Source organism: Diabrotica undecimpunctata, chromosome 8 (assembly GCF_040954645.1).
Source record: "Diabrotica undecimpunctata isolate CICGRU chromosome 8, icDiaUnde3, whole genome shotgun sequence".
Lineage (NCBI taxonomy): Eukaryota > Metazoa > Arthropoda > Insecta > Coleoptera > Chrysomelidae > Diabrotica > Diabrotica undecimpunctata.
In genome coordinates, this window is record NC_092810.1 from 134,874,828 (window position 1) to 134,900,959 (window position 26,132).

The 26,132-nt window shown below is 32.9% G+C and overlaps 2 protein-coding genes across 3 annotated transcripts in view; one reads left to right on the forward strand and one right to left on the reverse strand.

Annotated features, from left to right (window-relative positions):
* The window catches only part of LOC140448601 (kinesin-like protein KIF12), a 69,075-nt gene extending 57,737 nt beyond the window's left edge, over positions 1–11,338 (reverse strand). For both annotated transcript variants that reach the window (XM_072541694.1, XM_072541693.1), the window contains exons 1-2: positions 11,259–11,338; positions 385–656 (exon numbers count right to left, since the gene is read on the reverse strand). In XM_072541694.1, the coding sequence (XP_072397795.1) occupies positions 385–629 (245 nt within the window). In that variant the 5' untranslated portion in view covers positions 630–656; positions 11,259–11,338. The remainder of the gene's footprint in view (positions 1–384; positions 657–11,258) is intronic.
* An 8,041-nt stretch (positions 11,339–19,379) lies between these two features.
* LOC140448057 (unconventional myosin IC-like) overlaps positions 19,380–26,132 on the forward strand; it is a 108,104-nt gene continuing 101,351 nt past the window's right edge. The window contains exon 1 of the mRNA XM_072541106.1: positions 19,380–19,647. The gene's annotated coding sequence lies outside the window, so the exon portion shown is untranslated. The remainder of the gene's footprint in view (positions 19,648–26,132) is intronic.

Sequence of the window (26,132 nt, forward strand, 5' to 3'; positions counted from 1 at the left end):
TTTACACGATAGTACTCCGGTTCATCACACTGCTCTTATTCACAATCATCTAAATATTAACTTTCCTGCGAGGTGGATAGGCAGAGGAGGACCAACTGTTTGGTCACCGCGATCATCATAGTTGTCAAAAATTTATTTGTTCATGGGGGGCTATATAAAAAACCTTGGCTACAAAGAATCCTCCAACAACGCCAGATGGTATATAAAAAATAGAATAAGGAAAGCTTTTAATAATATTAATTTAATAATGCCAGAGATTAACGAGTCTCACCGAACTAATAAGAAGAAAAATAACAATTAGATCAAACTAATGTGACACAATAATCTTTAATAATATCATTTATATAGATATCAAAAAAATAAATACTAAAAAATTTCACTTACTCGCTACCACTAGACTTTGGCAGGGGGATAACTCTTGCTGGACTATTTCCTCGAGAAGATTTATTTACAACATTATTTGGCTTTTTTCTCTCAGGGCTCATCCCCTTTTTAAACGAAGACTTTAACGGTGATTTTCTGTCAGTGCTTGATGATCTGTTTTTGTTAAAACTGCCATTTCGGATGGGACTCGATCCGCGGGATGAATCACGTCTCGTCACCATGTTACCCGATGTGGAAGATTTCATGAGCAACGATCAATGACGCGTTTCATTCTATAAAACAGAAACAAAGCTGGTTAATATATATATATATATATATATATATATATATATATATATATATATATATATATATATAAGAAATACTAGAAATACTACTATATATATATTTTAAAATTCTGCCAATAAAAAAAAATTTTTGTTTTTAATTTTAAAAATGTTTAATGAAAAACGTTATTTGGGAGTGTGTATTACCTCCACGAGCACTATTTACGGCTCTCATTCAATAAGGTATTTTTCGGATTATGGCAGCAAATTCTTCCTGAGGGATTAGCTCCCATTCGTCATGAACTACTTGCTCCAAGTAATTAATGATTTGAAACTTAATATGGTTACATACGTCGATTTCGTCGTCAAAGAATAACCTATGTATTGCCTATTGGATTTAGGTCTGGGCAATGGTCATAAAGGAATCCCAATTCCATCCAAGTAATCCCGTGAATTTTTTGCAATGTGTGGACGAGCATTATCTTGCATCAGACGAAAGTTTTCTCCAACAAATGAGGCACTACATGATCTTTTAAACATTGTTTAGCAAAATTTTTCAGCGATTAAATTCCCCTTTCGAATTATAACAAGTTTTGTATAAGCCTATAGGTAAATGCCTGGCTACACCATTATACCACCTTGACCAAATTGAACTTTGGGAGTAAAACAAAATTAATAATAACTTTCACCAGCTCTTTTTGAGCATATCACGAGTATCTATTAAATCTTGATTTATTCGTGAGGAGCACCGCACCCTATTCTTCAAAACGAAAATTAAGATGTTCACCAGCGAAATGTAAACGTTGCATCTGATGATCTACTGTTAATAGAGGTCTGGTGGCAGATATTCTAAACCTTAATCCATTCAAGCGTATTCAAACGGTATAAACGAAAACTGTGTTTCTATGGAGATGATTTATTCGTAGAACAAGTACTGTTGCTGAGCATGTACGATCGCTTAAAGCTTGCAATCTAATAAAGCGTGCTTCAAATTGACTTGTGGTTCTTGGTCTATCTTGACCTGGCTTTCTAATTAATTGGCATGTTTTTCGAAATCTTTGTATTGCATCAAACACTGTATACACTACCCATCCTATCAGAAATTAACAAAGGATTTGCGATCTAACTTATGCTCAGCTAAGACGTTCTTCTGGTGTCACACATTTTTTATTACAATTTTTTAAAAGGAAAACGCAAAAAAAACTAAAATGAAACCTGAAAACACTTAAAACACCAAAATAAACTTAAAATAATACTGTTTAATTTAAGACACTCCTTCGCATTAATAAAAAAAGTTTGTCTAGAACTGCTGTCGTTCGCAAAAATCATTTAAACAGGTTTAAATAGAAAAAAAAAACGTTATCGCTAATAAGACATAAAGTAAATTTAAAAAGAATTATATGTTTTTACCTAAAAATGAATAATACATAAAAATCTGAGTGTTCAGTTAATTTTGCACTCCAGTGTATATATATATATATATATATATATATATATATATATATATATATATATATATACGTACGAAACAAACATTATACATTTTTGAAATCAGTTTTTCTTTCAAAAGCTTTTAAATGAGGTGTCACATGATGTGCTTTCCCATTAAAAAAAATCAAAGTTATGACTGTGACCTGAAGAGGGATCACGTAAAGTTCCAAACATTGATGCTATAATATACTATGATTATTTTAAAAATAGACCTGTCCGAGAGTTTTGCTTACATGCTAAAAATAAATAAGTTAATAAGGGGGGGTTAGTTACATTTATTCCAGCACAAGGTATATAAAAACGCAACTGTGACAGTATAACTAGAAGAGAATACAAATCTCATCCCCATTAAGAGAGAAGGTATTTAGAAAGCTGTTTAATCTAGCCCTAGAAGACGTTTTCACAACTACGAAGTGGTTAATATATGGCATCAACGTTAATGGCAACAAGTCAAACCACCTCATTCGTTGACGACATTGTGATTATAGCGAGCACTTTCGAGGAATTACAAACTATGGTGGAGCAATTCTCAGGCAGCTCCCAACACGTTGGAATAAAAATGAATATGTCAAAAACAAAAATATTGACAAATACAGACGAAACGTGCATGCATAAAATGTGCTTTTCTAGGAAAAAATATTAGAAACACTCCTCAGTGGCAGAGCAACTGAACTCTAAACACTCTAAACAAGGCTGAACAGTGGTTCAGTGGAAATCGGTTGTTGCTTAATACCGAGAAGACAGTTTTTGTTTACTTTAGAACCAGCCAGTCACGAGAACAGTTCCCAGATACAATTAATTTTCTATCACAAAACACGGAACCTGCTAAATTAGTTAAATTTCTTGGTCTTCATATTGACCAGAACTTGAATTGGGTGGAACAAATACAAAATACAAAAAAAATACTAAATAGAGCCTGCTACTCATTAAGAGTGTTAAAAAGCTATCAAGACCAGGGGATGTTACTATCAGTATATTATTCAAACTTTTATTCTGTTATGCGATATGAAGTTAGCTGGGATAGATAGCTTAACTGTCTTTATATTTCAAAAAAAAGGCAGTCCAGATGATCTTAGGACTAAAGGCGGGAGAATCCTGAAGAAGCCGATTCAAATCACTCAATATACTCACTTTCTCAGCCATCTATGTATTTGAATGTATTATATTACTTTTTAAATATTTTACTTTGTTTTATCACCTGCTTCCCAATCATACAAGAAACCTTAATTTGAATTTGCCACTTCACAGATTGTCTATAACAGAGAGAAGTCCTTTGTATGCGTGTGTTAAATTTTACAATAGTTTACCATATACCTGTATTTTACCTATTATATTTATTACCTATATTTTTAATCTGTAAATTCATAATTCGGCAAATAATGTGACGTTATTTGCTGAATTATGTTAAAAAATTTATGCAAATAAAAATTTACTCTACTCTAATCTTAAGAGGAAGGTCACAGATAAGATGGATAGATGACATCAAAAAAATCGGAGCACAAATTGGACGTATGTTGCTCAGGATAGAGATCGATGGAAGGAGTTGAGAAAGGCTTCTTCTTCTTCTTCTTCTTTTTATATAGATATGACTCTGTCTGTTTTTCAATGTGTCTCCAGTAAGTTGTCGTTCCATTGTTTTCGTGGTCTTCCTACTGATCGTCCTTCTATTGGGAAACCGTCTCTTGGTGTCTTTACTACTCTATTTGTTGTCATTCGGCTTATATGATCGTTGCATTCGATATGAGTAGATCCCATACTCTTCTATTTCTTACCCAGTTCTTGATGTTCTCCACCTTGCATCTACGTCGTATATCTGTACTTCTAGTTCTGTTCCATAGAGTCTTACCATCAATTTTTCCAAGTGTTTTCATCTCTGCTGTTTCTAATATCTTTTTGTCCTCTCTGTATCAAATCTTATTTCTGCCGCGTATGCCATTATTGGTGTGATGACTCTTTTGTAAATTCTGCCTTTCATTTCTTTCCCGATATTTTTATTTCTCCATATTGTTTCGTGTAGGCAGCCTGCGGCTCTGTTTGCTCTATTCACTTGATCTTCCACTTCGGTTTCGAGCTTTCCGTAGCTAGATAATGTGATGCCTAGGTATTTAAACTCCATCACTTGTTCTATTATCTGACCTTCCAGCTCCAATTTATATCTTAGTAAATTTGCTGTTGTAACCATGCATTTTGTCTTTTTTGGGGAAATTAACATTAACGTTAAATTCTCTGGCGGTTATATTAAATTGGTGCAGCATACGTTGTAAATCATCTTCACTTTGAGAGAGTAGTATTGCGCCGTCTGCATAGCAGATTATTTTAAGTTGTTTTTCTCCCATTTGGTATCCTTTTTTAGTTCTTACTTTTTTTATTATTTCGTCCCTAATCAGGTTGACGAATAGAGGACTCAGGGAATGTCTTATCCCATTACCAGCTTCAATAGGGTCGGTTAGTTCTTCTTCAACTTTTACTTTTATTGTGTTTTTTTGGTAGATATTTTCGATCGTTTTGATTATTCCTAGAGGTATCTCTCTTGCATACAGTAAGTGGATAACGTCTTTTAATTTGACTCGGTCAAATGCCTTTGTGCGCTTTACAAAACATAAATATGCCGGTTTCTTTTATTCTAATAATTTCTCTTGCAATTGCCTCATTATAAATATAGCGTCGGTGCATGATCTACTACTACTACTACTATCGGTTTACAGCGTTCTCCGACGCCTTCCGACTCCTAACCGCCATTCTTCTCTATTCAGCCATAGGCCTGGAGGGATTTCTCTTTCCTCTAGTTCTTTTTCAATTCCCTCTCCAGCTTTTTTTCGGCCTTCCTCTTTTCCTTCTCCCTTGAGGTGTCCACGTCAAAATCTGTTTTGGAATCCTGTCATCTGGCATTCTCTGTACATGGCCGTACCATATTAACTGTTTTGTTTTTATGTCATCAACTATTGTATGCTTGACTCCCATCATTTCACGTATTCTCTCATTTGGTATCCGATCTCTTCTTGATTTTCCTGCTGCTATTCTCCAGAAGTCCATTTCTGTTGCTAGTAACAGTTTCTCTGTTCTTTGTCGGTGCATGATCTTCCCGACCTAAAACTTTGTTGTTCTTCTGCTAGTGTTAGGATTTTATTCAATTTATTTGTTATTACTTTGGTTGTTAATTTTAGTGTTGTGTTTAATAAATTAATTCATCTGTAATTTTCCGGGTCCGATTTGTCTCCCTTTTTGGAGAGAGGTATTAGGATGCTTGATCTCCATTCTTGAGGAATTCTGTTTTGTTCTATCATTTTTTGGATTAGTTTTAGTAGTTGTTTGGTCAGATCTGGTCCTCCGTACTTTAGGAGTTCGTTCGGTATTCTGTCCTCTCCTGGTGATTTCCTATTTTTTAATTTCCGTAAAAATGAGAAAGGCCTATGTCAAAATAGGCTTCTCAGACTATATAAGTCTGAGAAGAAAAAACAAAAGTGAGAAGTTACAACATCATGACCAGAACTTGTATAATTTATATTTTTTATATTATATTTGAGTAAAATAATACATTCTAGCTCTAGTTTATATTTTTGCTGCTTATTTCATATACGTACTCGTATAATATAATCTTTCCATTGAAGATAATATAAGTTTACTTTCTAATAGTAAAATAGTATTATCCAAAACTCGTGTACTTTATGTTAAAAATGACAAATGAAACTAATAGTAATACTTAATCAAACAAATACTGACATGTCTCCTAATCGATAAAAAGTAATAATCATATTTTACATGTTTTATATATGAACAAATTTGGACGTAAGCAAACAGCGCTAATATTTTATATATTTCTGCCGTTAAGTAAATAAATGGTATTAATAAAATCGTACACAAAAAAGCTTTTTGTCAACGAATTATTTTCCATTCATAATATTTCGTTTTTCGATCTTTCATTCATGTACTTTCGAAATCAATGTTTTTTAAGTTCAGTTGGCAAGATTATCCCATTGAAATTGTGGGAAATGTTTTAACAAAATATTTACTATAATGGCGTTTTATGTTTTTATTTATGCCCTGTTTCATTGATAACATTAAAAGAATGGCCATTTTCCAGAGAATGCTTAGCTAGATTAGATTAGGTTATGTTAGAGGTCGTTAAGGCAATGCAGCCTCATCGCACTTCGATCTATAAAGATCTTTTGTGCTTACCTGAATCTAGTTGAACTCTAGGATGCCAATATTTCCGATCAAGATGAGTAGCTTCCTAGGTGACTGGTTTCCTATATCAGAGGGCGTAGACTGACCTCTCCTAGGAATTATAGTTGTTAGCAGAACGGTGCTACGTAGTTGCATAGTATATGTTCTGCCGTTTCTTTTTCGTTGCCATAGAAACAACAGTTCTCATTATCTAATTTCTCATTTTATGAGATGATATCTGATATGAGGCAATGACCAGTGAAAATGCCAATGACCATTTTGATATCTTTTATACTAATTTAGAGAAAGCAGTTTGTTGAAGTAGGCTATACTTTTATGAATCTTTTTGCTTGCTTTTGTCTTGGTGTGTTAGACCAATATAATCCTAGTTGATTGAGTTCGCAGATCCAGAGATTCTCTCAATAAAAACCTTTCTACCATTTAGTGGTGTAAGGTTTAATTTACTTCTTAACAAATTTCTTCTATTCTTTGCGCTTTAGTATCAACATCTTTGTTTGTCCATGTCACTGCTCTTCTTTCCAATATCTTTCTGATTACTTCATCCTATATCTGCGTTGAACTTCTTTTTTTTGTTTTAAATATTTTTGCTTCTCACGCATGGATAGAGAGTGTGTGATGATATCATTGTATAAAGATAAAGGGGACATTCAGGCTTGTAAGAACTATAGAGAAATAAAGGTAATGTCGCACACAATGAAAATTTGTGAGAGATCTGTAAAGTAAGGGGTAAGGAGAGAGACATCGATAGGAGAAGAACAGTTTGGGTTTATGCCAGGAAGGAGGACAACGGATGACTTGTTTGCAAGACAATTGATAGAGAAATACAACGAGAAGAAAAGGAAGCTACATTTGATATTTGTAGATCTTAAGAAAGCATACGACACAGTTCCTAGACATCACAGTTCCTGGTTTGCATCAAGGCTCTTTATTGAGACCTGTTAAACTTGTTATGGATGTACTGACAGAAAAAGTAAGAAAGAGGGCTCCTCAGTCAATGCTCTTTGCTGATGGTATCGTGTTAGTAGAGGAGAAAAAAGAAATGTTGGAAAAAAAGTTGGAGTGTTGAGGAAGGGCTATTGAAGAGGGAGATATTAGGATTACAGATCGAAAACGAGGTATATGTGGACGTGAGGAAGAGCAATGGTTGGGACATAGAATTACTTGGAGACAAGCTAGGACGAGTAGGAGAATTTAAATACCTTGGCTCCTACAAAACGGAAAATGGGACACTAGATCGAAAAACTGCCCACATGGTACAGGCTGGTTGGTTTAACTGGAAGCGAATAAACGTGGTACTTTGTGATCGAAAAATCGGAGAGGGCTGAAAGGAAAGTGTAGTGAGACCTGCGTTGGTGAACGGCGGTGAAGTGAGGCCTGTAAAAAAGATTCAGAAAAAGAAGATGGAGGTAGCTAAAATGTAAATGTTACGATGGATATTGGGTAAAACTAAAAGGAACAGGATCAGAAGCAACTTGATAAGGAGAAAGAGCCTGGATGCCTACATTTTTAAAAAAGTTTCAAGAACAAAGTCTACAATGGTTTGGTCAATCAGATAGAAAGATAAAAGCTATGTGAATTAAAGAATAGAGCTGTTAGAAGTTAATGAAAGAAAAACAAAGGAGAAGATGGAAGAACTGTGTGGTAGAGGACTTGAGTGAGAAAAGTTTAGATGAAGAAAACCCAATGGACAGAAATGAGTGACGACGAAGAGTTGGGAACAGCAACCTCCTGAAAAAGGAAAAGCTGAGGAAGAAGAAGAATCGTAATTTAAAATGATAAATTGACAAAATCTCAAGAAATATGTACTAATTAATTTTGCATATGTATCTATTCAAACTTATCGAAATCTTTTTTGAAGCTTTAATGATAAATTAAAACATCTCTTCTTCCTTCTATATTATACGAGAATCGCCTATTTGAACTTTATCCACCTGCATCAATGTTCAGATTGTCGCCCATCTTTTCCGGGGTCGCCCTATACATCTCGATCCCGTTGGCGATTTATCTCAAGCGATTCTGACCACCATTCTTCTTTCTTCTATTCTGATAGTATGTGTGTTCATTCCACTTCTTTTTTCTGTTTAGCACCCGACGGTTAATATTATCTATACCACATGTATTGCTTATGGTTTCACTTAGCCAGCTATGTTTCATCCAAGGTACATACATACAAGGTACCTCCATTTCTGTTGTTCCTAGAAATATTTTGCTTTTTGTTGTTTCTGGTTTAGTCTCTGCGGTGTATGTCCTTATAGGCCGCACACTGGCTTTGTATATACTTGATTTAGCCTGAATACGAATGTTTTTATTAAACCATATTGTATTGTTTAGTCAGCCAGATATTTTTGTTGCTCTCGTTGTTTGTTTTCTTACTTCTGCTTCAACGTCACCATACCCTGATAATTCTATGCGATATATAGTTAAACTTTATCTCTTGATGGAAAATCGATCCATTTATCCCTATTTTACATCTTACAAGTGATTTTGACTTCCTGCGTTTATTTTAACTTAAATTTGATTCTCTTTATATACGTTTTCCACAGCTTTTATTAGGTTATGTGATATTTGTCTATCATAAAGGCGATGTATAATGTCTTTTATTTGGACTTGGTTGAATTAATTTAATAATAAAATAAACAGTGATAAAACGAAAGTAAGGTTTGATCTCAGAATATTCCAATGCCTATCACATCGAATGGTAAAATCTTGGAAAAAGTAAACCAGATGGAGTACATGGGTTGCTGAATAAAAAACCAACCAGACCCAAATCTCAAACGCAAAATTAAACAAGCAAGAGACGCATTTATACAAACAAAAAGAGTACTATATGACCCACATATCAACTAAGGGCTTAAGACACGACTATTTAAATGCTATATTTGGCCTTGAAACTATGCTATACGAGATAAAATCATGGATGCTCACAATTACAACCATGAACAAGATAGAGGCAGTTGAGATGTGAACTTATAGGATAATTAGTTTAATTATCCTAATTAATTAGGATAATTAATTAGGATAATTAATTATCCTAATTAGAAATTTTAGAATGAATGGAACTATTTTTAATAGATCGACGCAAATTCTCGCATTCGCTGACGATATAGTTATAGTGGGCAGAAGTATGAGAGACATGGTGCAGTGTTTTACAAGGCTTGCGGACGCAGCAAGTGAATTAGGACTTGTGGTAAACGAGGAAAAAACCAAATATATGTTGGTTTCTAAAAACCCTCGAAATATCCAACAAAGAATTCAAATTAACAACCATACCTTTGAGCAAGTCAAAGAATTTACATATCTTGGATCGCTAGTAAACGCAACAAACACGACAAGCGACGAAATAAAAAGACGCATAGCAATAGCAAACAGAACTGTTCACGGCCTCCAGAGACATTTAAAAAATAAAAATATAAAACGTGCACTAAAGCTTAATATATACAGGACCTTAATAAGACCAGTTTTGATATATGGGGCTGAAACGTGGATCTTATCTCAAAATGATAAAAGACTTCTTGGTATTTTTTAGAGAAAAATTCTTAGAAAGATTTTTGGGGCCGTAAATGAAAATGGGCTATGGCGTCGAAGATACAACTTTGAACTGTATCAGTTATACACCGATCCAGATATTGTGAAATTCGTTAAAGTGCAGAGACTTAGATGGGCTGGACACATTGCTAGGATGTCAGATCACGAATACACGAAGAGATTAACATTTTCAAAACCAGAGGGCACAAGAAGCAGAGGACGACCACGAATGAGATGGATTGATGATGTGGAAGAAGACCTACAGATTCTAGGGGTTAGAAGATGGAGGGAAGTTGCCAGGAATCGACAGGAGTGGCGACTTCTTTGTGAGCAGGCCAAGATCCACAACGGATTGTCGAGCCACTTATGATGATGATCCTAATTAATTAAAAATTCCCTGTACTCACCTTATAACAAATAGATAAGTTCTCGATCGCTTAAACAAAGAAAGAGAGCTACTTCACACCATTAAAGTCTGCAAAACCTCATAACTTGGATACCTATTAAAGAATGGGAAATATTTCCACCCACAACTCGTAGGAAAGGCTGAAATCGTGAAGTCAGGAGGGAAAAATGCGACAGGGGCTCTTGGATCCGAAATATGCAACATTGCACGGGATTAAATTATGAAGAACTAAAAAGAATAGCAGAGAATAGAGAGAAATTTGCCAAAGTAATCTTCAAAATTCATTAAATGTATAAGGCATTATAAGAACAGATTAATGATACGATAACAAATGTTTATCGTGCTTTATTTACTGTACTCTGTAAAATATATAACAATAAATAATATAGTTGATTAGGATTAAAATAGACACAAAAACGCAATACCGTAAAGTCAACTTCTGGGCTGGTATTTTACCAATTTTACCATAATTCCAGCAGTTCGAGCATTACCTATTAATATGGATGAAATTTGGTTGCAGCAAGACGGCTGTCCAGCTCACAATTTATGGTAGAAGTTAGATTTTTTAAACATTACGTTTCGAAATAGAGTTATTAGTGCAAAAGTTACTATAAAAATGCCACCTCGCACTCTTGATCTTGCTTCGTTGGACTTTTTCGTATGTGGTTATGTGAAGCAACGAATTTACCGATATGAGCATGAACTCTCCGGAAATTCATACAAATTACGTCCAAAAATCATTCAAGCCTTTTAAAGCGTAACACCCGAAATGTGGTCGAACACCACTAGAAGGCAGTTATACAATAGATTGGGCTATTACTTGGTTAAACGTGGTGAACTTTTGAATTTGAAATTATTTATATAGTAATGAAAGATTAAAGTAAAGTTTCAATAATATATTATATATTAATAATAATATATGAAATTTGCAATTAGATATACTGTGCAGCAAACACTCTAAACGACTTAAGAGAATCTCAGTGTTAAACTAAACAACTTACCTCAAATCCTAAATAAACCAAATTAGCGTATCGCGAACACGTCTAATGGTAATGTAAAACTAAAATACGGTACTCTCGACAACCCTTCAAATAATACTGGCAACAATTTATTTTTCAAACACCAAACACAACAATTCAGACGCCTGGCGTCGCTACGCGCCAATAGATTAATACAAACCCTACGTCGCGTTGACTACTTGCTTATTATAATAGATAAAACCCTAAAAATTCGTTTAAGGGGGATTCTATATATCTAATCAAAATTCCACTTTTATTCTGTGGCTAGGAGTTTTTAACAGAATAAATATTGTATCAAAAAAATTCTCCTTCTTTTATTTAGGCATTTTTGCCAGTTTTTCTTCAATTTTGTACTCTTCCTTTGTATATCTTTCACATCTTATTCATATTTAGCATAATTGTATTTTTTCCTTTAATATACCTAATGCCCAAAATTAACGCACCACCTTAAATGTACCAAAAGTTTAAAGCTATTTTTCTTCTAAACGAATGATTAGATTTTGATGATGTTTTTTTTCATATTATAGGTCTATTCCTAGTAAATCAATGTATTAATGTTTTCTGAAAAATATCAACGTTTTACCCGTATACGGGGTGTAAAAATAAAGTTGTGTTTTTTCATCGTTTTTTGCAACACCCTGTGGAATTTATTAGAAATAAACGCTAAATTTTATTATTATTTTGGGATAAATTTGTTCTTTCTTAAGATTTTCGTGAAAAAATTATTTCGATATCTCTAAAATCAAAGCGAAAATCAAATTTTTATCGACATTTAAAGCAAAGAAAACATTACTTACATAAACTTTATTGACATTTAATACAAATAAAGCATAAGAAAATATAACCTAAATATTCTTTAATTATTGCCCTTTCCTAAAAACACTTAATAATGAGTATTTCCACCTCTAAATCTAATTACTTCTTCACAGCGGCGAGGCATACTTAAAATCAAGCAGCGTATTTGGTCTTGATCAATTGCATCCCAAACTTCTCTCACAATAACTTCTATGTCGTCAAGCGAGACAAGAGACACAAATTCTCATTAAAAGAAAATTATTTCCTATGTAAGGAAATTCCCAAATGGAATTCCATGGTTAGACAAAATGTCTAATATACCTTTCACCTGTTAAGAAATCTCTTCGTAAAGCAAAAAGGTCCGTTTTGCGCTGTAAGAGATATTCCTCCTCAAACCATTACAGATCCACCATTGAATAAAGTAATAGGTCGTATATTACAATGTGCATAACGTTCTCTTGGCCGTCGATTAACTCTCAAACTGAGCTATATAAGCAATACCACGATTCATCAGTGAACAACACGTACTTCCAGTCATCAACATTTCAGTCAAGGTGCTCTCTGGCAAATTGTAATCTACTTCTACAATGATTTACGTTTAAAGCTCTGACTGGTATCCAAATTTGCAGATCTTGTTCAGCGAGACGGCTTTATATAGTGCTTCTACTAATTTGAATATTATGAACATTTGTCACTTATATTTGTGAATGTCTCATTGCGAGAAAACGTTCTCTTATAGCTGATAAACTGATCTTGTCGTGGTGTTGTAAGTTTTTCTCTTCCTTATCCACGCCGTTTCATACGGTCGTTTGTTTTTCGAAAACGTTGAATAACTCGTGATATTGTAAATGAAATACTCCTAACCTCAAGCCTATTTCACGATAACTTAAGCCTACATCAGCTAAAGTAATTGCCTGAACACATTCATCTTGGCTCAGATTTCTTGAAATTGAATGTTGAATTTTTACAATTCAATAAAGTCACGTTACACTTTGAACGTACTTTGATTTTTTGATAATAAAGATATCGATGATTTTTTTTCGAAAATGTTGAAAAAAAAAATGAAACTTTTTTAAAGTATTAAGATTAAGATGTAGCATTTGCTTTAAGTAAATTCCACAGGGCGTTGCAAAATAAGATGAAAAATCAAATTAATTTTTACACCCCGTATCTAGGTGAAATGTTGACACCTCCCAGAAAACAATAATACCGTAGTTACTTAGAAATAGGTCTGCAATGAGCAAACAAATTTATTGAAATCCAATCAAGGATATACAAGAAAAATAGCTTAATAATAATTATGGTAGAGTTGAGGTCGGGCGTTAATTTTGGAGAGTAAAAATCACGCAATGCTTTAAACATACTTTTCTTTTTTGATAATAAACTTATCGTAATGATTTTTTACCAAAATGTGAAGAAAGAATGAAGCGATCTTAAAATATTAATAATATGTAGCGTTTGTTTCTAATACATTCCACCGGGTGTTGCAAAATTAGATGAAAAAACACAACTTTTTTTTACACCCTGTATATAAGTAAAACGTTGACATTTAATATAGTCATTAACTAGAAATATACCTACAATAAGAAAAATAAATCATGGAAATCCAATTAAGGGTTCAGAAGAAATATAGTTTTAAAATCATGGTCCATTTTAGGTGGTGTGTTATATATATATATATATATATATATATATATATATATATATATATATATATATATATATATATATATATATATATATATATATAACACACCACCTAAAATGGACCATGATTTTAAAACTATATTTCTTCTGAACCCTTAATTGGATTTCCATGATTTATTTAAACGTTGGTATGGGTATCGGAGAAGTTGTTATTTTGCTGGTAAGGGCAAACCATTAAAATCTCTGGTAAATGCCTAACTGATAATGACGAATGGGTCGCAGCTGATTTAAAAAGTTAGCCAGTTCTGCCAACGAATCCTACCTCCTATATCCACGAAGACATAGGTCGCGCAATCCCCGGCAATATATGACGTATTGGGTGAGTACGTTATATAACAGAAGAAGGATACCCTCCTTCTTCTGCGAAAAGACGAGTTTCGACGCCTTATAATCGGAACACACCGGCAATAAGAATCAAATAAAACAACAACGTTATATATAGCAACATATAATTGTCGCTCGCTATTAAATCAATCCAGACTTGTAGAACTGGAAAAAGAAATAGAAAACATAAAATGGGACGTCATAGAAATCAGCGAAGTAAGACGAAAAAATGAAGAGCTATTATATAGACAAAAATTCACGATCTCATATTGGCAGACCGCCGACTAAAGATACGCGGGATAGCTGAGACAGCAGGCATCTCAAAAGACTGAGTATGTTATATTTTGCGTAAAATTTCGGGCATGAGAAAGCTGTCGGCGCGATGATTGCCGCGTTTGCTTAACGTGAGACCACTTCAGAGCAGTGTTTGACGTTATTTAAACATAATCCGAAGTAGTTTCTATATTATTTCGTAACCATTGAAGAATTATGAATCCACTGATATACACTAGAAGAGTGTGATGGCCACCATTTTTTGGGATTCACAAGCGGTGATCTACATCGACTACCTGGAGAATGGCGAAATGGTCACAGGGCTCTATCTACTACGCCGAATGATTGGACCGATTCGACGCCGAATTGCATAAAAATGATCCCATTTAGCGAAGAAAAAAGTGCTTTTCCACACCGACAACGGACCCACTCATACCTCCACCATCGTCACGGCAAAATTGGTCGAATTGGGCTACGAACTGTTCCTTCATCCACAATATTCTCTAGATTTGGCCCTGTGTGACTTCTTTTTGTTGCCACTCTTAAAAAAAGCCCCCACTGGGCAAACAGTCTAAACAGAAGGTCACCACCGTCAAGGAAGCCTACTTTGCAGACCTCGAGAAAACCTATTTTTCAGACGAATTAAAGAAGTTGGAGCATCGCTGGGTCCAGTGTATGGAGCTAAAAGTAGACTATGTTGAAAAATGAATCGCCGCTTCTGTAAATTTTTGTTTTTCTTTTGTGGGCTAAGTACTTATCGGACCGCCCTAGTATGTTTACCAAATATCGTACTGACCAACATTGTATTAGTACACAAAATATTCTTTAAAGTCCAAGTTAAACTTGGTAGTTAAGTTACCGTCATTTTTTCCTGGTGTGTGAGGAAATCAGTGTAAACTTAAATGTGATGTCGAATAAATATGATCTCAGGAGGTTATAATGTCCTAAGTATGTGAAATATTACATTAAATAAAATATTTGGATCTATGTGCATTTTTAACTTTAAGCAACAAAATTTTATTTTGTTATAATCGCGCATGTTGTGACAATAAAAAAGTCATTACCAGAGATTTGCACAGTCATACACCATATGTTTCAATAGCGAAGTTAAGACCAGATTATTTCCGCTTTTTTATAAAACGTCAGATGTTATTCGATTTATTATCATAGATACGTATAAATTATACATGCAATGTTACATAAAAGATATGGAGTTGAGAATGTTTAATAAATAAGAACCATTTTTTATTTCCTTAATAATGATGATAAATCTCATTAATAGTAATGTTTCTTTTAATTTTACATGTGGGGTTATTGGTCTCATAAGATTATGCGGTTCAAATTGAATAATGTAGTTAGTTTTAATCCATGTATACTTTATACAGTGCAATGTCTAGCAATGTAGTACATTTGTCATTTAAATGTTATAAATTAAAAATAAGGGAAAAAAGAAAAAAAAAGGTCTAAGAGGACATTAACCTCATAGATTTTGAATCGTTTTTTAATGAATGTTAACGTAACTGTAAAATAGATATAATAAATAAAATAAATATATTAAATATACCTATATTAAAATCATCATCATCAATTAGCCTATATTTGTCCACTGTTGAACGTAGGCATTCGGTAAAATTTTCCACCTATTTCTATCTTGAGCTTCTTGCATCCAGTTGGTGATGATGCGCTTGATATCATCCATCCATCTAGTCGGTGGTTGTCCTCTGCTTCGATATGCCTCTTGTCTTGGTCGCCATTCCAGAATCTTTTTGGTCCATCTATCATCCGTTAATCTGGCAACATGTCCGGCCCAAGCCCATTTAGCCATGGCTATTTTTTCAACTGCATCTGTGACTCCTGTTCTTCTTCTTATTTCTAGGTTTGGTACTTTATCTCTGATGGTAATACCTAATATTGATCTTTCCATAGCGCATTGTGTAACTCTTATTTTATCTATTGTTCTTTTTGTCAGAGTCAGTGTTTCTGCACCATATGTAAGAACCGGTAAAACGTACTGGTTAAAAACCTTTCTTTTTAAACAAACTTTAATAATAGACTTGAAAATGTTATTCAATCTACCAAAGGCAGCCCATGTGAGACCCATCCTTCTTTGTATTTCAGTTGTCTGATTATCTCGGCAAGATATTTGTAAGCTATTACTTGGTCGATGCTATGGCTCTCAATCAGAATTTTACCGCTGACTACAAGGTTGGTCATAAATTTTGTCTTTGAGGTGTTAATTTTAAGACCAATTGTTTTTGACACTTTATAGAGCGTGTGCAGCATTTTGTAGCTTTATGAACTCTATCAGATATTAAAATGATGTCATTGGCAAATCTTATGTGGTTCAGATCTTCCCCATTTATATTAATTCCCATGTTATCCTCTCGTTCCATTTGCTTGAACATATATTCAAGAACAGATGTAAACAATTTAGGGGAGATAGTATTACCCTGTCTAATTTCACGTTCTATTCGAAATTTCTTGGTATTTTCATGAAGGCGGACACAGGCTGTACCAGTTTCGTAAATAGTTTTAATCAAGGCGATATATCGGTAGTCAATGCGGCAGTCAGCCAATGCTCGAAGCATTTTATGATGATCGATAGTATCAAACGCCTTTTCATATTTTTTTTTTCCATTTCCTATATTAAAAACTCATGTGGAAAACCTTGCAAGTTGGAAGTCTTCGAGATGGCCACTCCAACACCTATCTTTATTTCGGTGTTTAACCGTATTCGTTCCGTATTTTAGTCTAAGTAGCATATCTATTTAGATTTTAAATTCCTACGTTAGCCTTTCTGTTTTCAGGCCAGGGTTTAAACCATCGTTCCACTAGATTATTTACAGCGAAGTGGATGCGATTCGTTTGCCTACTTCGCCTGGTTATTCATTCGGGTTGGGCATTCGAATCTAAACTACAACTGCACAAAAGGGACTAACAAACTAATAGGCAGAATCATTTAAAATTTTGATGAACTAGACTGATAAACGAGCTAAAATATTGAATATATTAAAAATAGCTAGTTCGAGTTGTAAAAGATTGGTTAAAAATAACAAAAAAAGGACGAGAAACTAGAAAACAAGAAGGATAGTTCAAAATAAAAGAACTCGCTGAGGTACAGCTATATTAATAGGTAACAAGTAGATACCTATAAAAATCTGCTCATACATAAATGAACAGATAATATCTAGTAGACGAGGATGAAGTGGCAGGGCACTCTTTTGTCATGAAACCAAGAAATTTTCTCCGAATGGTAATGAATTAAGAGACAGCAAAGACATAAGACTGTAGAAGGCAAGGGAAAACCACTACATTAAAATATCCTTAATATATATATATATATATATATATATATATATATATATATATATATATATATATCTATATCTTTTCATATATATATATATATATATATATATATATATATATATATATATATATATATATTTTTCAAATTATTTTTCGACCGTACTGTTTTAAATATTGATTTATAGTATCAGCAATCGGTCAGGAAATAAAACTCTATTTGTTCAGTCTCAATATTTCGTCACGATTTTGTGACTTCTTCAGGAGAAAACTGTAAATTTATTAGAATCATTAATTATTATGTGTAAACAATGTGAATATTTTAATACTTACAACTAGAAGAATAAAAATTTAAATTTTTTTAGCATATCTAAATAAATGACATATTTGTTTGATTTTATTTAGGAGTTATGGTAACCGCAATATTTTATAGAGTGAATTCCCATTGTACAATTTTTAGTGAGTCGGTTAAAATAAACAATTACTATGACACTATTATCCATATTATAAAGTGGAAAGATGGAATTAATAGTACAGAATTGAGAAAGAATCAGAAAGACGATAAATTGATCTATAAAATGAAATTGATGGTATGTAAAAAATTAGTGGAACAGTTACTAGAGAATTACTAAGTTTATGTTTAAATGTTAAGATCTATCATATTATAATATATTGTTTAGTATGTTGCAGTAGATATTACTTAAATGATTGGTGTCTGTCTTATAATTGATAGATTCAGGAGTTTTATTAATGTGTACCATTTCAAGGAAAAGCCGATTTTTATAATTATCAACTTGTTCCAAGATTTTTACATTATTAAAGTCAAAGTTATGCCCTGTCTTCAAGTGGTGGTTAAAGTAACAGTGGCTTAAACAACGTGTCACTCAACACAAAAGTGACTGTAACATACGAAAAAACTGTTGTGCCAGTTGATGTTTTCTTTAAAATACAATACTAATATACAGGGTGTTCTGTAAAAAAAGAGAAAATTTTGTATTTGAAAATAGTGATAGTGAAATAGTATATTATATAGCTGGATTTTAAAGATATTAAATTATTTAAAAATAACACAACACTATACAATCTACACTACATTTTTATTACCTTAAACCTAATCCACGACCCTTTAAATATTACCGTTTTTCTTAAAAAAAGTGTAAATACATTTTAAAAATTAGTAACTTTAGGCCTACCTATGAAACTTTATACAATCTTCATATTTTTTCAAAATACATTCAAAAATGCTTTAATATACACATACAGGCTGTTTCATTAAAAAAACAACTTTGATTCATTCCGTTGTTCTGACTCACCCTGTATAATTGAAAATAGTTTTAAATCGTAGACTACATCAGTTTTGTTACATTTTTTTTATAATACTTTATAGTTTAGCCGTAATCAAATAAGCCAGAGAGGTGGCGCACCCTGTATAAATATTACGTTTTTATTGAATCAATGTTTGTCAAAATGGAGAAAAGTCCCCTATATAACGTAGTATTGTTAAGAAAATTCCCTTAATTAAAAGTAGATCTGTTTCAAGAAAGTTCACAAGTCAGGTCACTTCGCCGCCACTGCTTCCAAAAGTTGTTCTTCGAGGGCATCGCAGCCGACTCAACACACCAGACATGGAAGTAACCCACGAAGATGCCCGCTAAACCTGCGGGTCGAGCCGTCTGTTCGTCGATGAGACTTGAGTTTTTAGTTGCGGTGACATTTCGATAGATACACGTGCATGCACACGAAAATACCAAGCGGCACGCGCCCCGGCTTTTACTATTTTTTTTTTCGTTTTATTTGTTTTCCGTAATATTTTCGTATGTAGGAGGAACTGACATTCACGGGGTCTATTGAGAGTACGATTGTGATGAGGAAATACTGTGAAGTGAGTCACCGCACGTATAGTGTTTGTCACTTTTTATTATTGGATTAATACCTTAGACCTTTTGGTGCCGCTTTTTTTAAACAGGTTAGTACATATGATTAAGTTTCCTTGTTTGAACACATAAAACAATGTATGATAGAACACGGAAATGTTTTTATACGATGCATATTCAAGATAAAAATGTTTATTTCGTTTATAATATATTATATGTGTTGTTATCCAGAATTGAGAAATTAGCAAAAAAGAAGTCTTCTTGGAGACACTCTTTGATACAGGTATCTAACAATTGCTTTTGATAAATTTGGTGATAACAATATGTAACTAACAAATATGCAAAAGATTTATCTTCATTTTTACTTATAATAATAAATAATGTAAGATCGTTATTTGATTTTAAATACTACAGGTAAAGACCAGTAAATTATATACCTAGAAAAGTGACACAATTTTACTAAAAAAAGAGATTTAAAGACATGGAAAATATTTAAAAATGAGAATTTCTTAAGTTATAATTTGTTGCATAATTATTGCAATAATAGCTTCAAAAGACGATGTTTTGAAATGTTTATTAACTTTTCTAAAAATGCACAAAATACTTTAATATCGCCTGAGAATGAGGACAATATCACAAATATTTGGCTACGAAAATTTTAAAAAGTTTCACTTAACAGTTATTGTAAAATTGGAATTTTTTATTGCATTAAAGTGAAGGAAGTTAATTTTTTTATTCAAAATGTTAGTTAGCTACAATGTCCTACGACCTACGGCCCTTAGAACCCGAGCTAGCCCTTTTTATTCAAAAATTCACCGGTGCTTTGTTTGTAAAGATTAAGAAATTTAAAAAGCACCATTTGAAAGATGGTGTTGGACTGTTGGATAAAGTTCAAGTTTTGCAAAAAAAATTTTTAAAAATGAGCCGTATATGATGCGCCAAAGATAAGAGTATAATCTCTCTCTATTTTACTATTTCAAAAACTCAATTTATAACTTCAAATTTATAAAAGTCGCAATATCTCTCGTTTTAATCAACGAAAATTTGTTTTTGTTGTTATAAAATTTTTATAATTATAATCAAAAATAATAAAATTTTTGATAATAATACAAAAAGTTTTGTTTAAAATTGAAAACAATTAAGTAATTTGTTTAAAATATATTTGTAATGGTATTGTGTCAAGAAAAGTAAATGTACAAATAATAAGCATTATTCAAGAAAAATTAAGACCTATGGATTTAATTTTCAAATACAAAATTATTTTTTTTTTTGTAAAATTTATTGTTGAAAGATATTTTTATAATTAGAAGTTTCAATGCTTTTTCGCAAAATTGTGTCACTTGCCTTCAAAAGACCGTGTCTAAAAGTACCTATCACAAAAAACCAAACATATCTTAAGTTCCCAGAAATTGTAGGGAGAGAGAGTTGCGGTTTTTTGAGGAAACGAGAAATCCCTGGCGATTTAATTTAAACATTTCATAAAATAATTCTTAAAATAGAATGGTTATTAATATTATTTATGTTCTTTCTTCTTTAAATTGTTAATCTCTAGTGCATACATAATTCGGTAGTGGGTAGGAACTTCTTCTGGATAGTCCTATCAGGGGAAGTGAATAAATCCCTTCCGTCCGCAGATTCCAGGTTTTTCCTGACCCGGGAAACTAGTACCTGTTAATTGTCCCTTGTCCAGAGTCACAGATGAAGTCCACAACCGCAACCTTGGCGGAGAAGAACGTCTTCAAAACGGTTTGGAGGGTGGAGTGGCAGTCCCCTGGGTTTAGGGCCAAATCAAATCTGGAAATCGGCAGCTGGTTTTTCAGTATTTTTATTTAGTGGGAGTCATGCAGGCCAAAACGGTCAATACATAACACCATAACAGTACCCGGTGTGATTGCAACCACCCAAAAGCCAAGGGAATGACTATTTCTCTATTTTTGCAGGAGTATCATTATGGTTGATAAACTAAATAATGGCCCCGCGAGGGTCTCTCTTAAATGAGGCAGGAGTGAAACGAATTGCCCGCTTGGCCAAATTTAATAACAAAATTAGTTGTAGAATGGGCACATGGAATGTGTGGAATTTATATGAACCTGCAAAAACGCAATATGCAATAAATGAGATATGAAGACTGCATATATCAATTTGCGGTATTAGTGAAATGAGGTGGCCCGGATCTGGCCAATGCAATGTGGATAATCATGAACTATATTATGCAGGATAAGACAGCAATCATCATTGTTATGGTGTAGGATTTATAGTCTCAAGGGAGTTTAGTAAATGTGTTAACGCTAAATGGCAGGTATCTGAACGAGTTATACAAATTCAATTTAACGCAAAAACCAGAAACATAAATTTAATACAAGTGTATGCACCGACAGCGGAAAATAAAATAGAAGAACTTAAAAAGTTCTAGGCAAATGTAAAAACTGTTACTGACCAACTCAAGACTAGAGATCTCACCGTTCTGGTGGGGGACCTTAATGCTAAGATAGGAAAAGACAGTCAAAGGAACATTATTGGAGATTTTGGACTAGGCGATATAAATGAAAATGGGGACTATTTCGCAGATTTTTGCAAAAAATATGTAGTGTATAATGAATATCTTTTTTAAACTACCTAAACGGAGATTACGCCTCGTAATATTATAACGATTATTTTGCCTACCACATAGGGTATTATTATAGGGGGTTGAAAGTTTGGGACAGAAATTATTGGGGTAGAGATAGGGGAAGCAAAATAAACCAAACTTTGACGAACGGCCACTCAGGGTTTATTTGGAGAACTGGGTCGTGGATAAGTGAATGACAGGAGGACTGAAATGAGGTAACTACAAAAATTAAACAAAAAGGGATACTAACGTGAATCTCTTGGAACGAAACACAATACAAGAAGGTTCTCAAGCTATTTAAAATGGATGCCGCTTTGAAGAATCTTCCTGCTGGATGAAAGAAAAGGTTCTTCTTTCCTAAAAACACATAAAAGCGTTAGAGAGTTAGTTAACAGAAATAAACAAAATGGTTTAGGAAAACAATTTAATATTTATTGCTGTCTCATCACAGACAGTTACAAATATACATAATAACAATAAAATACAAAATGTCAAAAACAAACTTACTATGTCCTATCGGTTTACAAACTCTAGAAGTTGGAGATACTACAAAACTTACAATTGTTGATGGGCGACAATTTGTAACGGAAATAATTATTACAAATGAAAAAATATCTTTTTAAGTGAAACTATGCATAGAGGTTAACCTTCTTAAAAAAAAAACAAAAACAAAATCTCTATTATGATTGGGTATTTACCAAATGTCAAAAAAAAAAAGCTAGCTGTCAGATGTCAATATTAAATTTTAAAACCGACAACAATTAATATTTGAAAGCAATTATTATTAGAAAATGTTTATTTTTCCTTTAAAACTCAAACACAAAAGTTACCTGGATTTCACTAAAATTTCTGGTGTTAGGAAGTGGACTTACACTCTCTGTAACACGAACAAATTCATCTGCAAATTATGAAAAATGTTCTGAAACGGCTTCTCAGGACAAAAAAATTGAGGCTGAAGTTGGCACTGGACGCAAAATTTGGAAACTCGGTTCCTTAAAAACTCAACAGTGGAACATGTGAGTATCTTTCAAATTTGTTGAAAAAAAAAACGCCGTTTTACAAATATCTCAGATGAGAGACGACATACAAATAAAAAACAGTGATTACTATTATCAGAACTGACACATTACATTAAGTATAAATCACTTTTTCTAACCAATTCGCCGGTTCTTGACGCCGAAACTCACAGCGTCTTGACTCTTTAAAGATTCTTCCCAACCTCCTAAAAACTGTAACTATTAACTGCTTACTACATATTTTCCACAACATAAGGTAAGAAAACACAAAACTTTACAAATTTGAAAAAAAATTTGGACAAACACTGAAGCCAACTGCCCCTGAAAGCGGCCTCAGCGAGAGTGATAAAAAGGTAACACTGGCAGAGCTTCTCAAAGCAGTTGGAACATGACGAAACACAAAAAGAAATATGGAGAATTATAAAAGGAAAAAGGGAAGAGATGAACAAACTAATAAAAACAAAACACATTCAGAATGAAACATGGGCAGACTACTTTCGATCCCTATGTGCTAAAGGTGACGATAACGAGCCGCCAACACCTGAGATGACGACAAACGAAAAAATAAATATTGAGAAGGAAGAAGTAAAGGAAGCAATAAGGAAATAATGCTTCTTTTACTAATCATAAAAAATAGAAAATCACCAGGAGAGGACATAATACCGAACGAACTCCTAAAGTACGGACGTCCAGATATGACCAAATAACTATTAAGACTAATCCAAAAAATAATAGAACAAAACAGAATATACTCAAAAATGGAGATCAAGCATCCTAATACCTCTCTTCAAAAAGGGAGACAAATCGAACCCGGAAAATTACAGAGGAATTAATTTATCAAAGACAACACTAAAATTAACAACCACAGTGATAACCAATAAACTGAATGAAATTATAACACTAGACTAGCAGAAGAACAACAATGTTTTAGGTCGGGAAGATCATGCACCGACGCTATATTTATAATGAGACAACTGCAAGAGAGATACCTCTAGAAATAATTAAAACGATCGAAAATACCTACCAAAACAACACAATAACAGTACCTAAAAGTGGAAGAAGAACTAACTGACCCTATTGAAGCTGGCAATTGGATACAACAGGGAACTTTCCTTTCCCTACGACGTAGATGTAAGGTGCATAAACATAAACAGAAGAAGAAGATATATACACATTGTCTCAACTGTAGGAGACAGGAGAATATTAAATAATAAAATACATTCGTATTAAAATAAAGAAAAATAAAGAAATAAAGAAAATTAATTTTTTTCGTCAAATTGGATAAAAATTTATCTTTTATACTATGCCACTAACTAGCACAGTAAAGCAGCAGCTACAATCTTGCTCAGATACATTACTCATCGTTGTGTCGCGTCGGCGCAATTGATATCTATATGCGATATGATCGGTTGACTTAAAGCATTTTTAACTTTTATACAAAAATTTTAAATCTGCTTTACATTTTTCCCTTATGAGGTATAGTTTATTTCCTTTTAAAATAATTTTAATCCTTTTAAAATAATTGTTATCGAAATTATCCCGAGTGAGCCATCAATTTCAAAACGTAAATTTAAATACGATATCGCGATTCGTAAATTTAAAACTGAGTTTGAGAAACAATTCCTATTTACTTATGACAATAGTTCCAAGCTTTGCTATTTGATATGTGGAATTTAAGTGGCAGTGCCAAAAATTTAATCTGGAGCACCATTACAGATAAGTTCATGGCGATTTTACCAACAATGTTCTTGTCGGATCACGCTTACTAATCGAATTCATTGCCAACAAAAAAAAATTTAGTCGAACAACAATATTTGTTCCAAAAAAGAAGTAATAAGATGGAAACAAAAAGCCATATTCTGACAAAGAGGAGTATTAATATTAGCTGAAAATATCGGTAATTTAAACATAAAACATATGGTGGACAAAAAAGTTTTGTCCAGAAATATCGTCATGTGTCGAATATGAAATGGTCCAGCCTTTTTTCCTTTCTCGTGACATTCGTTGATACAGGTATCTAACAACTGCTTTTAATAAATTTGGTGATATTAATATGTGTAATAAATAGAATATGCAAAAGATTAAACGTTATTTTTTACTCATAAACAATATATATATATATATATATATATATATATATATATATATATATATATATATAAACGACACAATTTTACTGAAAAAGCATAAAAAATCTTTTAAATATTTAATGAGAGTTTTCTTGCTTAATTATTCCAAAAATAGCTTCAAAACTCGAAGCTATTCTTGTATATGCTATTGCATATGCTATTCTTACTTCAAAAATAAATTTTCTAAAAATGCACAAAAAAATTCATTTTGCGTGATAATAGAGACAATATCAATCACATGTATTCAGTTATTAACGATGGCTGTTGTTGTATCCGTTTAAAGGTATATTTTTACGCTGAGAGACTTTAGTGGCTTGTATAAGTGATTTTAAGAGTTTTTTATTTGAGAGATACTCTTCGGGAAACACTGGATATGGAATACAGTCTCTAGACGACTTTTTCTGATCCTGTTTTACTAAGCCTAACATAAAATCAAACTGAAGTTCATTCAAACGGAAAAAATGTGAAAACTTAACATCATCTTCTAATAAATGGTTGTTTATTAAAATTTTGAAGTATTCCTCTTCTTGTCTTCTTTTAAATATTGCATATTTTTCTAGTCTTAGAACACTTAGAACATTTCTGCGTCCACTATTTCTTCTGCTAGCAGGTATTTTAACAATTATAATTTTTTTTACATATGCTCATCGCTGCAACAAAACGTACCTTAAGCTTTAATTTTAATTTGGTCAACAACATACTGTGGTCAGATGAAACATCGGCTCCAGAAAAGTGTTTTTTTTTTCTTAGAAAAGCACAGATTTTACTGCATTTCTATAATGCTCACTGATGGTTATCTAGTCAATTTGATTCCTTACGATATT